This window comes from Lonchura striata, chromosome 3 (genome assembly GCF_046129695.1).
Source record: "Lonchura striata isolate bLonStr1 chromosome 3, bLonStr1.mat, whole genome shotgun sequence".
Classification (NCBI taxonomy): domain Eukaryota; kingdom Metazoa; phylum Chordata; class Aves; order Passeriformes; family Estrildidae; genus Lonchura; species Lonchura striata.
Window position 1 is genome coordinate 68,170,821 of NC_134605.1, and position 18,686 is coordinate 68,189,506.

Genomic DNA, 18,686 nt, shown 5'->3' on the forward strand with positions numbered 1-18,686 from the left:
CTCTACATGTAATTTTGGTTTATTTAATACACAGATGTCTCGCAATGCATATTTCAATGGTGAGAGCTTCATTGCATCAAGCCAAAAAGTGTCCCTCTTTACTGAGTTTGAAGGAGGCTTTAATTTCCGGACATTGCAGCCCAGTGGGCTGTTGTTTTACTATTCTGAAGGAGTAAGTATCTAATTTTTTACTGTTTGTTTTATTTTACCTTTTCATTTTTTCCCCAGGAGAATACAAGGGGAATAATACAATTTCTCACTTTATGTTTTCATGCTAGAGAAAGTAGTCTGCAATATAAAAGCATTCACTGGCGACCTCATTTTTGCAGTTTGCATTTGATCTACAGATGAAAACTAGTAATGCTTCGACATTATTTTGATGCTGAGAGGAGAACTGGATCGTATGCCTAGAATTAACTTGTGCTCGCTGAAGTCCTTAGGGCAGAAATGTACAGAGCATCTTGCTGTGCTCAGCAGCAGTGCAATCCCTATTTGGACCTGCAGGTGCTACCAAAGTACAAATAATATTAAGGATCTGACATTTGCCATCCAGAAAATCACCGAGAAGCAAAGTTTGTTTGAATTAGTGGCACGGCATTTTGAGCATTGCTGAGCTGACAGAAATCAGTCACAACGCTGCCTATATTCCCAGATGGCAATCAGACTTCCATGTGCGACTGGGAAAAGCTGCTCTTGAGAATAGCTCCTTGCAGCTATGGGAGGCCAGGCTGCTCTAAACACCCCCTCAGAAGTGTGACACGGGCAGAAATATGCACTTGAACTCACAAAATGTTGTGTGAGACAAAGCGATCTCAAGATGCTGCAGGACTGACATCTGCAGTGAGCATGAGACAGAACATTTGCAACCACCCCCAAATGTCTGTTCTGCTGTGCTTGCAGAATATCATCAGCAGTGCAGCAGAGGAGGCTGCGTGACACCGATAACCACTTCTAAACTTTCCCGTGTTGCAGCCTGGAGCATTACCTTCAATTGAAATCAGGAACCGTGCCAGTTCCCCACACCGCTTGCATAAATGAGGCCTCGCACATGCCACTTCAGGTTTTTAACTCAACAGCTCTAATCCTAGGAGGTGCCAAGTGCCCTACTTAACAAACAGAAGCACTTGGCAGAATGAGCAGAGTGATTCCTACCAGCGCACAGTGGCGGTGCTTGCTCTAATGGAACTGAGTATTCCTGCTAGTGGCACAGTGATCCCCTATGCCTGACCCAGATAGCACATCTTATCTCTGAGACAATTTTGAGTGATTGAACAGGTCCGATCACAGGGAATTAGAAAAAGAAAAGAATGTCTTGATCGTATGACAGCAGGAATCTCACAGTAACAGCTGCTCAATACAGTACCAGGGTTCCAGAAACACAAATGAAATATAAACATTATACATTTGTGCTACATGGAAGGAGCTCATGTGACAGGTACATGAGACATAATTAGCAGCAGAATTCTCCGATTCTAGTCTTTAAAACTGGCAAGAATATAAATTCTAATGATGTCATCTCTTGTTTTGCTTCTCAGAGTATATCTTTTTGCAAATTAAGCACAAATGTGGAACACAGACAGAAAAAAATAAATACAACAGGAAAATTCATAGAACTGTTAATTTTTCTGTGTAATACTCGCTTATGAAGATGCTTTTGTCTATATTTCAGTCAGATGTATTATCCATCTCTATGGAGAGAGGTGCTGTGGTTTTAAATGCAAGTGGAACCAAAATTCAGTCACCAGACCGAAATTACAATGACGGAAAAACCCATTTCATCATTACTTCTGTCACCCCAGAAAGGTAAAGCTGTACAACATCTTTTCTTCTCTACCTTTAGAACATAAGTATTTCTTGTAAAGCACATTATGATTTAACACTCACTTTTAAAGTGATACTTGAGTGGGGCCTTTTTTAAGTGACCAATTTTAAAATGTGATTGAAAACTGACCAGCTTGGGCCTGAGCTCAAGATTATGGGAATTTTTATTGAAATGAAAATAATATTTTTTCTGAAAGCTTAGTCCTCTTTTGTTCTCAGGTAAGAAAACAGTTTAATAACATTTAAGGCTAGCATGAGATTAATTTTTAAACAAGATTAATTCTTCTAATTTGTTAAAACAATTCCCAGTTAACCCTAAAGTAATTGAGGCATCTTCACATAAAGCATTCATCTGGGATATACACAGTGAAACATGTTAAAATATTTTTAGCACTGGCAGCCACAAATGTGACTAAATACAGCAGTAGGGAATAAGTCTCTCTCTGTGCTCCTTGAAAGTCTTGAAACCTTTGGTTATTGGTATGTTTTACTGTTGTTTTTATGTTTAATTTTTTTAGAAGGTCACATAATCAAAGCAACTTTTTTTAAGAATCTTACCTATGAGATACAAGTATTCTTACTTTCCTAGTGGAAATGAACATTTGTACCTATGACTTCTGACATCTAAGAATCACAGTTTGAAAAGCCGAAGGTGTGAAAAGGTGCCTTGGAATAACTTTGGGGATTGTCATGTTTCCCTGAGCTTGCAAAACCAAATCAATGTCTGATGCTTTAGTATACTCCGTTCTTTATAAAGCCAGAGAATCATTCCTAACTTCTGCAACAGTTAGTGGGTTGCAAAATCAGATTAGGTAAAAAGCATTGTATAAGCTCAAACACCAATGCACTGTGATGAAAGAGAAGGGAAAAGGGATAGGGGCATAAACAATTAGCATGTGCTTGGATCCTATTTTACCCAAAAGGTGGCTCCATCCCTTCATCAGCAAACACCTAGTTTATCTTCCTTCACTGTACAGTTTTGGACTTCACAATTAACTGCAGAGTAGTATTAAATCCATGGGCCTCTGTACACAGTTTTGCCAATGCACTGCTACTTGTGAAATCAAGGCTCTCTCCTGCCTTTGAGCAGTACCACTGAGTGATGTATGCACTGAGTGGAGTGTACTGGGTGCATGTACTGTGGTGTCTGACCACTGGCACTGATGTTTCCAAAGCTAGCCTGCAAAATGGATGCTTTGCCCTTGCAGGTATGAGCTGACTGTTGATGACAAGAAACAGAGCAAGAAGAACCCAGCAAAGGACAGAGCAGGGAAAAGCCCAGACAGCATCAAGAAGTTTTATTTTGGTGGCTCTCCCCTCAGAACACAGCAAGCCAACTTCACTGGCTGCATAAGCAATGCCTACTTCACTAGGTGAGTAACATCCTCCCAAACACATTAACAGGCAGCCACTGCACTGCCCTGCCTGACAGCTTGAATAGTAGCTCATGAGAAGTGATTTATTGTCACAATAAAAATTTCACTCTCATTTTGTGGGCTAGACAGCATGTGTGAATAAGATTCTTACCTCATTTTCCACGGAATCTGTTGGCACAGATCTGCTAGGTTAAGATATTGTTAAGGTGGGAATAACTTGATGAAATAAGCTTTCAGTACTGCACCTGCTAATGCTGTGGGTGCAATGAATAATCTGCATAGCTGTAATTTACATTTATATTATGTAGCTCTCAGGTCTGCCTGTGAAACAAAATTATATTAAGGCATCTCACAGAAACTGGGGAGGTTAGGACTTTGGTCATGTAAAAGTGGTCAGAATATGTTGATCTTAAGTGCTTTATGAAATGTTCTTGTATAGATTTAAAAGTTGAATTTGATTGACACTGCAAATTGACACTCTATGCCAGCATGTATACAACAGGCAGATGTAGTATAGGCTGTCCTCATTACTCATACATTGATTGATCAATCTGTACTTTCATCCATGATCCAAGAATGAACAACTGCCCATTCAATATAATTTAAACTATAAATGTAAAATTCTGAGATTTTGAGGCAGACAATTCTAAAACTTGACAAAAAAAAAAAAAAAAAGCTGTTCTTGTCATCTCCTCTTTGAAACACAGGTTGGATCAAGAGGTTGAAGTGGAAGATTTCCAGAAGTACTTTGAGAAAGTTCAGGCATCTTTGTATGGATGCCCTGTTGAATCTCCTCCAGTTGCTCTTATCCATAAGAAAGGAAAAAACTCATCAAAAGCCAAAGGAAACCGTAATAAAAAGGTCTGCTACAAATTGCTTCAGTACCACTCTAGCGTTTTCCAAATTTCTCCAAATTATGGATCTAAAATGCATAAAGACAATGCCACATATATGAACAGGATCCTTTACAGTTCCTTTACATATTCCATCACTGGAAATTATTGTCTTGACACAATCTATCTGGCCTACACTTGCATCATTTTCTTTTGCTAGAACTCTAAAATAAAATACCTAGCTTCTTCAAAACAGTACTTCAGAAACAAACCTTTTTGATTTCTTTTGTACTGTAAAGGCAAAAAGCTTGCTTCTGTTCTCATCTGCTTCTGTATGAGTCTCTATTGGGTACAATTAGCACACATTAATATAAATGAGGAAAAAAACTCCCTCCAGCATGCAGAATTTTTGCATGATGGTATGCTTAGACTAAGCATGCAGATATGCTTAGTCTAAGCATACCCTCTCATGCCTATAAAATAGGTGATATCACCAAAAGCAGAAAGAAAAATATTTAATTAGGAAAACTGCAAAAAATTTAATTGAAATTATGTTAGCTACACAGGTATTTGGTTTATCCCTTGTTCTATCCTAAATCAGCACTTATAGTAGATCTGCTCAAGGAAAATTTGACTCAGAAACAATTCTGGTATTGTTGTAGGGAAACTATATATTACTAGTTCATATATAAATGATACTGTTATTTTATTATGTTCAATCTTAGCTAAAAATTCTGGTTAACAGGTTTTTTTTCTATGAAGGTGGGAAGAGATAAAGACAAGATTTCACAGCCCTCATCTGGCCTCAAAAAACTGTATCAAGTGAATTTGCAAAGAGAGCCTCAGTGCCACTTGCCCATGAATCCCAAGGCAACTGAACATGCTTATCAATTCGGAGGAACAGCAAACAGCCGGCAAGAATTTGATCACATACCAAAGGATTTCAGTCAAAGGTAAAGTAACTTTAGAAATAAAAATGAAATATGCTGGGGAGGAGAAAGATATATTTCAATTTATTTTAAAAAGGACACATCTCTGCTGTTGCCCTGGATTTTTTCTTTATATCTTAGGCTAAATTTTGTGTCTAGCCTGTTGTTAGGTTATATTAAAAGGTGTTTCAGTTGAGTAAGAGAAAAACATAGATTGTGTTTCCAGTTACATCCCTTTTGTGGAATCTTCATCCGTATTGCATATTAACAAAATGTGTCTCCTTGCCTATTTGTGTGAAGCTTTTGAGGATGTTAGTCTATACAAGCAATGCACAATAATCAGTCTTTTTACACAAGAAGTAAAGGCATTAAAGCAGAAAGGAAGCAGTAACATGCTGAGTGGACCTAGTCAGGAGTTTAATCTTCACAGAGCAGTAGGACATAAAGCTATGAAAACCTGGTCTAATTCAAGCCATAATGGAAATTCAAGTAATAATGAGTCCAGATACTGTTGAAATTTAATATTCATGCTCCCACAAAATATGTCATGCAATATTCAAAATCCAATAAGGATTTTGGTTTAATACTTTCCATTAAAGACTATAAATTCAACAACACAACACTTCCTGGAAGCATACCAGACCACTAACTTAGAAAAAGAAGTGTTCTTTCCTGATTTAAATTAAAAAAATCATTATCTTCATTTTAATTCAATAGCATTTAACTTAGGGAAGTTCTGATGGCACCCATATAAAGGAAAACCCAAAATCTAATATCTTCATCCCACCTTCATTCCTAAAACACATTTGCCAAATGTTATTAAAGCTTCATTTATGTAATGTTCATTTTTAAAAAGTTGTGTCATTTTAAAACAATGGATACTGGCAAGGGACTGAGTGTCTGTGGAATGCCATTGGAAATGTATAGGTGCTTGAGAAAACATGAAGAATGGAAACTAGGTTAGACCTGACATCAGAAGGAGGAATCAGTTCTGTCACTGTCCTACACCAATACAGCTTTGCCAGGTTTTAGATCATAAGTAATAATAGCAATCACTCAAGAAATTTTCACTGTGACAATGTCAAAACAACAATGGTATGACTTCCTATGCTGTCTTGGACTTCACAAGGAACTACAAGGAAGGGGAAGCTTCCCCTTCCTTGTAGTTCCCCTTCAAGTCTGGAATAATATTAAATATCAGGCCCCTGTGCTATCACACTTACAATTTCCCCCAACCCTGCTGTTTAATATAACAGAAAATGCACTGTCAGATTTTGGTGGTCTGCATTAAACTTACTCACCCTAAAGATTTTAATTTTTGAAAACAAGTTCCTTGCCAGGCATTTTCCTCACCAGCTTTGACTTCTGCTCAGAAAACCAGCACAGAATGTTTATCAGAAATCCCACTTACATAAAGCATATGAATATTTTTTTTGATGAAAGGAAAATCTCAGTCTTCCTCTGCCTGATGTTTGATTTAAATCAGAAGTATCTACTTTAATGTTAATATCATGTTTTTATGTGCCAGAGCTCAGTTCTCTATCAGCCTGAAAACTCACTCATCTCATGGAATGATTTGCTACATTTCGGATCAAAAAGAGACCAACTTCATGGCCCTTTTTGTTGCTCATGGCCGACTCATTTTTATGTTTAACGCTGGTCACCAGAAGATAAGGATTAAGAGCCAAGAGAAATACAATGATGGTCTGTGGCACAATGTAAGTAAAATAAAGCAATCATGATGGCATATATTGTCAGGGATGCAGTGAAGACACTACTCATCTGACAGCTCAGGAACTTTTCATTCATGTATTCATAAACATACTTATATGAGAAACTTCCATCAATATTTTTAGATCTACCGTGCAACATTTTATTAAGTCTAACTCGGGACAAGAAAGTGAATCAGTTATAAAAATTCAGCAATTCCCAACACTAACAGTTGAACAGAAATAAAGGAAACCAGCAGAGCAGTAAGGCAATTAAGAGTTAAATGAGTTATTAAAGGAAAGACTAGAATAATTTTATTCAGCAAATGTCTTTGAAGTGCCTAAGAAAGGAGTACAGCTGTCTTAGGCTACCTCAGTAGTCTGTGAAAATTAAAAGAATTTTAGGAGTCAAGGTGAATTTCCCCTCTGTAGGTATCTCTCTCTCCTCATTAACTACAGAGGAAGTCTACAGCTACTAAATTATTCACTTGGACATTTAAGTGTTTAAGGTTGGATGAATCCATACGATAAAAATAATGATGACTGTGAAAATGCTAACAGTGATAGTAGGTAGATCTCAGTAGACTTTATGACACCTTCATTACCACTATTTTGTAATGTAAGAAAGGCAGCAGTTTTACTATCTAGCTCTCCTGTGAATGTGAAAGAAAAAGGGTTATCCATCAAAGAATACTGGCAGTTAGCAAAACAGGCTTGTAGAGTATCCACGCTCATGCACTTTTCTTCTCAAATGTCTCATCTTCTTCCACTGCACAGCAGTGATCCCTTAACAAATGAAAGTAATCTTCCACATTTTTTTCTTCCCTTCCTAGGTGATATTTATTAGAGGCAAAAATATTGGTCGCTTGATAATTGATGGTCTCCGAGTACTAGAAGAATCTTTTGATGGGAATGCAAATAGTTGGCAAGTCACTGAACCACTCTATATTGGAGGTGTAGCTCCTGGAAAAGCTGTAAAAAACATCCAGGTAAAGAAGACCTCTATGTACAGACCCCATACCTCAGTGTAAAGTTAATACAAAAGCTGACTGTAGGGATGATATCAGACAAAATCTTATTAAGATCTTGACCCTCATCCTGCTAAGGAGAAGACAGCTTAGTTCATGCATAGAGCGAAGCTTCCACAGGACTGGGCTGGTTAGGCTTCCACAGCCTTGCAGCAGCAGCTGGGAAACCAACAGCCCACGAGGAACAGAAAAATCCTGAGAGAAATATAATCCAAAAAATTAGATGAGACAATTTCACCCTGAGTTCTGAGATACAGAATGAGTTTTGGAGACATTTTGATGTTCTCATAGTACCTCTGTTTTAAGACAGTACCTAGAGGTCAGGATTGTGTTCTACAGCTTGGTACTGAAGTATACAGAAAAGAGTGTTAAACCAAAAATGAACATAACAGTCTCTTTCAAGGTAATCTTTAGTGTTATGTGCCTAACAAGATTCATAAACCACTCTGAAAAATAGACTCCTGTCTTTCCTTGAGGCTATGAGGTATATGTGTAGCACTGCCTTGCCCTACTTGTGCTTTGTTTCTCCCAGTTCAGTAAGGATTGTTTGAGAAACAGCACAAGCTTGAATTACCTTGAAGTCATCAAAAAGACATGAGAGGCTGTGAGAATAATTTTTCCTGCTTCCCTTCTATGGAAATTATTTTTTAGTTCAAAACTGATGCACCAGACAATCACAGTCTTACAGCTTATAAACAAGTAAAAATAAGGACAGAAGAATCTATTTCCTTCCATAACCAGTTTATTTACTAATCAAGACTTTTTTTACCCCTCAGATTAACTCTGTCTACAGCTTTAGTGGCTGTCTCAGCAACTTACAGCTCAATGGAAGATCACTTACTTCAGCTTCACAGACATTTAGTGTAACACCTTGCTTTGAAGGCCCATCAGAAGCAGGAACATACTTTTCATCAGAAGGCGGATATGTCGTCCTTGGTAATATACTCCTAACCAAATGTATCCCAAAATAGGACTGTGGTATTTGCTGTGCTTCAGAATGGCATTTTGCACTAAAGAGTGTGGAAATTTCCAAGGCTGTGAGCTGTAAGGATTATCAGAAACAAATCACTATTGTGCTAAGCAGATGATATTGACAGGTTACAGTGTCATTGTGAAACTTAACATGTTGTTGAATAAACACATATGTATGTATATATGTGTTTCAAATAATAAGAATAATTTTCATAACGGAACAATTTTAATGAGGGAACAGACCATAATTGCTAAAAATTAGCATAGAAGTCAACATGGCCGAGATCAAGTACACCATCAAATGGTCATCCCTTATTTTTTTAATTAATAAAACAACATGTAATTAAAAAATCCTGTAGAAATGCTTTTGGCATGTCTTGATACAGAACAGCATGACAGAATATATATTTTCTGTCATATAGGCCTTCTGTGTTCCAGGAAGAGTTTTAGGAGAGTGTTTCAGTCACATAGGCTCTGATTTGAACAAGAAAGGAAACTGCAAAACCCTATTCACTGGCAGTACCAAGAAGAATGAGACAAGTGTTTCTAATTTGCTCCCTGGCCTGTCACCAGTTTGAAAAAGGGAGTTTCTCCTACTGAATCATCAAAGCTCAAGTGAACTCCCACTCACTCAATAATGACTGCTGAGTGTCTAGGAATTTGCACAAGAAACTGCCAAAAATACAGATAATTTACTTTCTGCTGTCCATTTCATTGCTAAGAAATTTTTTTAAACAAAATACATTTTTTAAATAATGAGAAAAGTAAATAAACCTTTATTAGTACTCCAAGCAAACACAATCAAAACAAAAGCTGAAATGCATCATTGACAGCAGATTACATTTCAATAGTTTTAAGAACAAATAAAATCCACCCTTTGATGTTCTACTTTGACTTTGAATAAATGTCCAATTTCATCACTAACTCAGTATAAAAAGAATGTTATTCTTATTACTTCACAGATGAATCCTTCAGTTTAGGTCTGAAATTCGAAGTTGTTTTTGAAATACGTCCCCGAAGCAGCTCAGGAATCCTACTGCATGGTCACAGCGTGAATGGAGAGTACCTGAATATGCACATGAGAAATGGACAGGTATAAAGGTCACATCTCCTCCACTGCCTTGCCTGGTTTTTCTTCCACCTACCTGGGCTTTGTTACACACAGATTTTGTCTTACAAATTTGCCATTAACTGATTCTTATTTATCCCCTAAATATAATAACAATTTAGATTAGCCAAACCAAATATTTATTTTAAAATACTAAAAATAAAACCTGTGACAAGTTCAGATCACTTTATTAATACAAGCCATACATATTTTGTTATCAGCTGAAAAGAAGAAAAAGCACTATTTGGCACTTTTATTTCACCCACATATTAAAAATGTATCACAGTTACAAGTAAGGTAACTATCAATAAATTTTTATTTCTTAAAAGATAAGTCTGAGTTACACTCAGACTCTTCTTTCTTTATCAGAGTTATGTGTGATAGAACAAGAAAGGAAAAGTTTTGATTGTCTGTTGGCCTGGTTTCTACAGGCTCTAGATTTCAAATGAAGGAGAGAGGTTTGAAATTAACTCACCAGACAGTTGTTGCTATTGCTATTTTTATTGTGTTCATTGATAAAATCTGGATCTCTTCTTGCTACACTCTGCACACATGCAGTAATAAATTTCAGTCTTAAGTGAACAACATAAGCAGATTTAGAGCTTAGGAAATCTTGGCAGTTTTGGGGTCTTTCCTGAAGAGGAAAATCTCAGGGCACAGTCAAGAGACTACGTATTGTGGATATTCTTCAATTATTGATACGCAGCTGTCAATCAAAGTGGAAGGGTATTTAAGTGGGGCTGACAGTACCTCAGAAATGCATCCAAGGAAACACTCTCACATCTTCTCCAAGAGCAGGCATCTACAGCAGAGTGACTGAGTAATCAGTTTAACATTCATCCTATCCTAAAGCAAGTGGCTAATTAAGCTGTTATTCAGAGAATTTATTTTTCTATGTTGGCTATAGAGAGAACAGGTGCTTCAGTTTTGACTGCAGATTAGGTAAGATGAAGCCCATTCTTACCCCTGTATCTAGTCCTTGGTGAACTAACAGAGAAATTCTTAGGTACATTGTACTGATGTGTATCATGCCACACCGAAAAGCTGAGTCTATATAGAAACGGTCCAGTACAGCACTTCTTATGTAAAGTTCTAACCAAAGTTCTGCATGTCCAATAATTTGTCTGGTTTTCCCAACTGTACCAACTGTTCTAACAAAAGGAGCTGCTTCACTTACTCCTTCACACCTCACTTCCTGTATAATACATATGCAATTAATAAATAAAATTCATCCTGGAAAAGCAGCTTTTTCCTGCTTGTCACTGCAGCAGTTCAATACCACCTTAGTAGGGATCTGTGTTTCTTTAGCATTAACTATCTGCTCTCTTTGAATGTATTACAAAAGACCTGTTTTGTGAAAACCATTTTACTGAACAAATAAGATAAACAACTATAATTCATTTTTTAAATGTAAGCATCTCTATCAGTACAGCTTGTCTGGATGATTTATTGAGCAGTTATTTTCTCCTGTGATTCTTTATTTGCCTTGATCTATACATTTTGTCCAAGGGTGGATAAAATAGAACATGAGGATAATTTTAATTGTGTTTTTTGGAGCTCTTTTGAAAAAAAAATATATCTCTGTTACAACTGCATCAAAACCCTCTAGAATTAAATATAAGTTGTTTCCTTGCAAGAGACTATTTACAAGGGCATGTAGTGACAGGACAAGGGGGAATTGCTTCAAATTGACAGTAGATTTAGATTAGATATTAGGAGGAAATTCTTTGCTGTGAGGGTGGTGAGGCTGGAACAGGTTGCCCAAAAAACCTGTGGATGCCCCATCCCATTAAATGTTGAAGGCCAGGTTGGATGTGACTGAGCAACCCCATCTTATGCAAGGTGTTCCTGTCCATGGCAGCGGGGTTGGAACAAGATCATTTTTAGGGCCCCTTCCAATCCAAACCGTTCTATGATTCTGTGATTCTCAGTCAACGTAGTGTCAGCATAATCAGGGACAATTTCAACATCTGAAAAGCCTGAGTGATTGGACTCAGAGTTTGGAGTTCTCTGGCAATCACCACCAGGAATCTCACATCCCACAACAGAGGCACAACACTGTTTTGCTGCTGCTGGAACATTTCCATGAAAAAAGATATTAATCCATTAACTAAAGAAGAGGGGCAAAATTCAGAATTACGTTCACTTTCTAGCTCTGCCAGAGACTTACTTGTAAGCTTGAACAAGTAACTTAAAAGTCATTCTTAATTTTGCTATCTATTCCTTTCTTATACATTTTCTGTTTGTTTATACGTTTCCTTATTAAGTGGCTAGCAAGATGCCAAAACCATCATCTGATGCATCTAAACACTAATTTATCACACAGGAAATTATAGACTAGAGGTACTAGTAAATGAGTGAAATTAGCTCTTACTTTTAAAGCTTTTCTTGAACTCTTTCTTGAGATAATTAGGAATGTCTCAGAACTATTGAATCTGAAATATTAAAAAAAAAAAAAAACTGATTTAGATTTAAAAGGTACCTTATTTTGAAGAATTTAATGAAGCCATGTTTTCCTTTCTCTTGGATACTTGACATGTTTTGAGTAGGGAATACAACATTATTACAACAGAAGGTAAAAAGAGAAAAGGAGGGGGTTTACACTGATGATTACATTATTTTCCTTCAGGTTACTGTGAAACTGAATAATGGAATCAGGGATTTTTCAACTTCGGTTACACTGAAACAGAGTCTCTGCGACGGCAGGTGGCATCGAATTGCAGGTCAGTAAAAGGTGATCATCCCCTAATTAAGGTAACAAAGCCCATTTCTTGCTGCCCAGATATCCATCTCCATGGGCTAGAACACTAGCAATGCTGAAGTATTTTCAGTTCTTCTTTTTCACCTGCCAAACCCCAAGTTTGTGTGACAGTCTGATTCATCCCTCAGACACAGAATTGTAGAATGCAGTAATAAACTGATAGACTGCAGTAGGTACAAGTATATGCTGCCCTTAAAAATCGAACAAGAAGACAGATGTGGGGAACTTTTTGCTCACAATAGGAAGATGTCTACAGCTGGGATTTTGCTTCTGTGCCAGATGGTAATCCTTCTTTTCTGGTTTTGAAAGTCAAAAAGTACTTCCTGGGTACTTTGAACCATCTCATCTTCCTGTCTAGATGCTGACTTAGGATGTCTTCCACTATCACTGCAGAAGCAATCTGAGTCTGCACCCTTTCCACAAGCATTCTGGTTTCCTTCTGAAGGAAATCCAGGCACACAAGCAAGGGAGAAGCCTCACTGCATTCTAATACATCCCCAATTGGGAGTGATAGGGCAAAAGCTTTTTTTAAGCCACTTGCCATTGTATGCTCATAACCTGGAGCCTAAACACTGCCACTGTATCTACCATGGGCCCTGCTCTGCACCAGAATCTGCTCACAAACTGTCACTTATGGATCACACCCAATCTAGCAAACTAAATCAACTACTCACACCAAACAGAAAACTCCTGTGTGTCATAAAAGACTCATGTGCTACTTCTTCCTGATCCCTGTTTCTTCTCCTTTCAGTTATTAGAGATGCAAATGTGGTGCAGCTGGATGTAGACTCTGAAGTCAACCATGTGGTAGGGCCACTAAATCCAAAGGCAACTGACCACAGGGAGCCAGTGTTTATTGGAGGTGTACCAGGTATGTTTTTGGTATCTTTGTGGTACATTGTTCTGAGATTTCAGCCTTGTTTCCAGAGAAAGCATAAAGATTAAGTTTTCAGCTCAAAAAATAACAAAATATGTGAACAACCTGGTAAAATTCAAAGGCTCGAGAGCTGATCATAAATGTTCTGCCTCGAGTTCTCAAAGAAAAAGATATGTTGCTTCATTGAAATTAAAACATCCACAGCTGCTGGAGGGCAAGGTATGGATTCAGCAGAGAAGTCAGCCAACTACAAACAATTTTTTTTTTCTATTTTTCCTTCCATGTGGGCTTACTGTTTTTTAAAAAGTGATTGATTTATTTATGGGATTGGAAACTCACTTTCACTGTAACTGGAGTCCCAAGTTTAGTTGCTTGTAGGCTTCTTTCCTCTTCTTCAAGCAATGGCATCTTTGAACACAAGATAAAAGATGGAGATTGTTTTTCCTACTAGGGGTTTCTGTTAGACAGATTTCTGCTCCTGTGTATCTGTGACTCACAGACCATCTGTGTAGCATGGGCCAAGATTACTACATTTCCTTCCCTTATTCAACAGACAGAGCTACTCTTTTGGGGTTCATATACAAACTGTAATCAACACTACGTGATTCATTTTTTAAGTCAACTCCTGTACATTTCTCATTGAAAATATGCAGCATTATTTCTCTGAGCCTTGCATGTCAATCATTAACAGCTCTAACTACAAAATTCATTATAATGCTTATCTTGGATTACTGGCTTGAGTGTGTGGTGTTCACATCCATCCCACGTTACCAGGAGATAAAATGAGCCTAAAGAGAATAATAAAATCTATGCACAGATGCCTGCTCACTGTTTAAATCCAAACTGGAATTTTATTAGGACAGAACTCTTCCCAGAGAGGTAATATAAAGGGGTAATTGCAAATGCTGTTCTGCTTCATAATAGAGCCTTCTATTTCTACATTAATTATAGAATAATAAGCAATGTCATACATTGGCTCTATAATACTATTATCAGCCTGGCACAGGAAAGTCTTACACAGAACTTCACAACAACAAATAAGATACAATACTAAATAATGCCATGCAGATACAGCCAACTGAATGCAAACTAACAAATCAGACACAGATGACAACACATGTGATGTTAAATTACAAAAACAGACACTGGGACCCTTCTACTCTGTTACTTAAAAGAAAATGTAGTTGTCAAAAAATGCAAAGTTGTGTCTCTATTGATAATATAGTATCAAGAGTTTCACATAACTGTAGATAACTAACCATACTTTAATGGCCTCTAGGACACTGGAAGTAGGCAAAACACTTTAAAAGAAGATTCAGAAAAGCTGCACTTAGTAGCAAAGTTAAAAGGTTCTGGCACCAAACTGATTATTTTGCCCATCATGATCTTTAAACATTTGTTTATTTAATTTTTTGATCTTCTTTTTCCAGAGTCTCTGCTAACATCAAGCCTGACTACACGCAATTCCTTCATTGGCTGCATTCGTAACTTCATGATTGATGAAAAGCCAGTGAGTTTTAGTAAAGCAGCTTTGGTTAGTGGTGCTGTAAGCATTAATACTTGTCCAGCAGCCTGATAGTGCACTGCATCGATTCTGAAAAGTTACTTAGACCACAAAAAGAAAAGAAACCATATCCAGCAAGACAAGAAGAATGAAAATATCAGAGCCACATCTACAGAAAGCAGGAAGGGGGAGTCACTTCTAGTATTTACATGCAACGAAAAATCACTGAAGAATAAAAGCTGTTGCTTCTGCACTTCTCTTAACGTACCACAAGAGTGAGCTTTAACATTTCTTATAGTGTATGTGCGGCCAGTCTGTTAAGTGAAAATACGAGATTATAAAATAAATTAAAATTATATTAAATATGTTACATTCAAAATAGATCCTCTACATAATCTCATTCCATATCTTAGTCACCCTTTTTCCACAGAAAAAGATCTGCTAGTTCACATTAAGGAATAAAGCTAGATAATAGATTTACATCGCAAATACTGTATAAAGATCTTACTGTATATTTTTCACTTTCCATTCAACTCATTTATATATTCCTCAAATAAAATGGGAGGAAGAGAGTATACTAATTATGTAAGCTTACAAACAATGAAAAATTAAAATTTTTATTCCACTTCTATACTTCATGGATATGTTCTAGCACAATATGAAGAGAAGATGTATATCTTTTAAGACGGATGCTTTATATATAGACTCATTTACCTAAACTAGGTAATTTTAGAGTAATGCTTGCCTTAGAGACAATTTTAAATTTCAAGTTTTTTCTCTGAATTTTTTAATGCACTTAATACAAACACAGCACTAAATTCACAATCTCATTGTGATCTCATTTGCACTAATGTTAAACAAGTAAACATGAAGCGTAGAAAGCAGAATCAGTCACAGTTTCAAGTGACTCCCTTATCATACATCACTTATGTAAAAACATCACTTCCCTCTGAGACTCCAGCAGGACTTCAGTTTACAGCAGTAATCCTCAAACATGTTCCTTCAGAAACATGTTCCTTCAGAAGATATGCTACTGCAGAGGAACCAAGAGTGAAACAGGAAGATGTAAACAGACAGCAAAGGGCTGCAAATCTGAGCTATGTTATAACCATAGAAGGTAGATGGAAGTTAATGGTGTCACAGTAGGCTTGCACACCAAATAGACACAAGTCACTTGCAAAACTTAGTCCCTACAATCATCACCTACAAGGAATCAAAGCTTTCTTTTCTTTAAAGAACAAAGTTATGTAATAAAGAATAAATTAACGAAAGTTTTATGGGTGCTGAGCAAATTATTGTTGGAACCAACTCAAAATATGACCAGCTGCAAAGCAGGAAACTATGAAATGTAAAAATAATGGATAACACCCTAGAGACTAAAAATTAATCAGAATTCATCTGGAAAAAACACAAATTAATCAAAAGATCTTGAAAGCATAGACAAATAGAAGAACCACCCGAGTAAGATACATATGGAAGCACTAATTAGCAGCTTCCCTACTACTCTCAGTAGGGTGAAAAAAAGGGGGTTTTGACAGACTGCAGTAGACTTGGCTTTCTCTGGATAAAGAACTGCAACCTCTGGATACACAGGCACAGGAACTCTCCAGCAGCTGGGACCCCATAATGGACTCTCCATTTGCCTCTAGAGTCCAGTGTTGGGTGGTAAATGAACACAGTGTGGCTCCAGTAGCCACTGCCACTCCTTTCACCAGCCTTGTCAGCTCTGCTCATACTTTCACCCCATTCCTGTTCTGCTTGTCTTCTTCTGAACACATCCCCTTTTCCCTGTGGCTCTCAGGCAATATGCTCCAAGCTTACAGACACACCCTTAACAGCAGAGTGATATATAGACCCTCGTTTTCATCACTCCAAAGCCCACTGTTCATAGTTGAGAAGCAGGCAGTAAGAGTATCCCTCTGCAGTCTCTCTGGATCAGGCATGGATCCCTAAATCCAGTTGCCTTCAAATGCCATCTTTGTCTCAGGCACCAAAACCAGTATGCTTGCTCAGCCTTTTCCTACTCCCAGCTAATACCCATAAATAGAACAGAAAATTCAGGGCTTTTTCTTCAGGAATATTTTATTATTGGTGTTGAGGGCGAATGTCCTCAGATCAGTGAGAGGGTTCCCAGTGGTTACAGAGGCCATGGATGGTGTCAGAGCCGTACAGCTGGGACCAGGGGTAAGAAAGGAAGTCTCTTTCCTCCCAGTGCCAGTGAGTTGTTAGATTGGCTCAAAAAAAAGCTCATGACACCACAACCTGAGCTAAGCTTCCTCAGGTCCTGGAGACCTTATTGCTGGAGAGAAAAGAACAGCAGATTCCCTGCTTAGATAGGTTGGTTACAAGGATTACTGAAATTCCTTTTAAGTTGCCTGCAGCTGCTCAGCAGAGATAGCCAGGAATAGAAAACGCTTGTGGCCCCTAAGAGCATCAGAGTTTAGTGAATGCTGGTATTAAGTGGAGCATTGTATGTTAACTGGTACACACATTCTTGGAATGTTTTTCTGTCTCACACCTACTTCAAACTAAAGCGTATTTTCTCATATCCACATCCAAGCTCTGTGAATAAACAAGATTTCTCTTAGCCATATTTGCTGCAATGTGATTTGGTTTTGTTCTGTGGATTTACATTTAAAAATTACTTTTCTGATTTAATCAGTCCTCTGCATACTTTATATATGGAAAACTAAAAATACACTAAAAACAGTATGTGAATAAAAAACAATTAAAATTCATAAACTGCTACTATTCAATTTACTTTTCTTATTACTATATCACCAGCTAATCAAACACAGCACTGTTTTGGAGAGTGTCTTCCTCAATTTTCCCTTCTAGGCTTCAAAGGCATGGGTTTTCCCTCTGCAGAACAGTGTTTCCAAAGAAAAACACTATAAACCAGAGAATACTTGCAGACTCAAGAGAGAGAAGAAAATAATGCAAATTTCCCTGCCCCCAACATCCACACAGACCTTAAAATTACCATTTCATATGTGCCAAAGAAAGCCAGTATGTGATACATTATATTGCACACACCTCTGCACTAATTTCAAGGCTGCTGGTGTCTAAGAGAAGGCAACTGCCTAAGCAGAAATCTTCTCAGAATTCAATTTGTCCTCTGTATCTATCTTAAAAATTATACCTTCAGAGTACAAAACCCTTCATGTACAAAGATTTGTGAAAAACCTTCAAGTTCTGAGCTACATTGTCAGATTGTCCATTTCCATTTTTAACATGAATATAACTAAATTCTGCAGAAAGCCTACAAGAAATGAGCACTGACTCCAAGTAGATCCTAACTTTTCTCTGGCACCTTCAAGGTTTAATAAGTGTTGTCATAGCCATTATCTGAATCAGGGCTGCAACTACGCTGTTACTGTACCCCATAATATTCTGAAATTGGACTTTTGCATGACTGTGTAATAAAGAAACCAATTTCAAGTCAAATGCTCAGGAAAATGCTTCAAAATAGAGGATTTAAATGGGATCTCACCCCCCCACCCCCATCTCTTACATCTCAAGATTTGTAGACAATACCCTTCTCCTCAAGAATCCAGGGTATAGGAAACAGTCTGGCCAGAAAAATGAAAGATGAAGTGTTACAAGTCTGACTGTAATTTCCCAAAATACAACAATTCTAAATTAAAAAAGACTAGACTCAAACAATAAATAGAAAAAAAATCAAAATTACAAACCAACAAACCTTCATATGTGAAGTAAGACATTATATAAGTCAAATGATAACGTTAGTTCAAATTCCTGTGTATT

At 37.3% G+C, this 18,686-nt stretch overlaps 1 protein-coding gene across 1 annotated transcript in view; it reads left to right on the top strand.

The window, feature by feature from the left end:
- The window catches only part of LAMA4 (laminin subunit alpha 4), a 105,516-nt gene extending 89,327 nt beyond the window's left edge, over nucleotides 1-16,189 (top strand). Inside the window, exons 27-38 of the mRNA XM_021555532.3 lie at nucleotides 35-172; nucleotides 1,670-1,803; nucleotides 3,030-3,194; nucleotides 3,905-4,058; nucleotides 4,793-4,983; nucleotides 6,488-6,677; nucleotides 7,502-7,657; nucleotides 8,473-8,632; nucleotides 9,631-9,761; nucleotides 12,406-12,499; nucleotides 13,289-13,408; nucleotides 14,845-16,189. Of these exons, the coding sequence (XP_021411207.2) occupies nucleotides 35-172; nucleotides 1,670-1,803; nucleotides 3,030-3,194; nucleotides 3,905-4,058; nucleotides 4,793-4,983; nucleotides 6,488-6,677; nucleotides 7,502-7,657; nucleotides 8,473-8,632; nucleotides 9,631-9,761; nucleotides 12,406-12,499; nucleotides 13,289-13,408; nucleotides 14,845-14,990 (1,779 nt within the window). The 3' untranslated portion in view covers nucleotides 14,991-16,189. The remainder of the gene's footprint in view (nucleotides 1-34; nucleotides 173-1,669; nucleotides 1,804-3,029; nucleotides 3,195-3,904; nucleotides 4,059-4,792; nucleotides 4,984-6,487; nucleotides 6,678-7,501; nucleotides 7,658-8,472; nucleotides 8,633-9,630; nucleotides 9,762-12,405; nucleotides 12,500-13,288; nucleotides 13,409-14,844) is intronic.
- The last annotated feature ends 2,497 nt before the right edge of the window (nucleotides 16,190-18,686 follow it).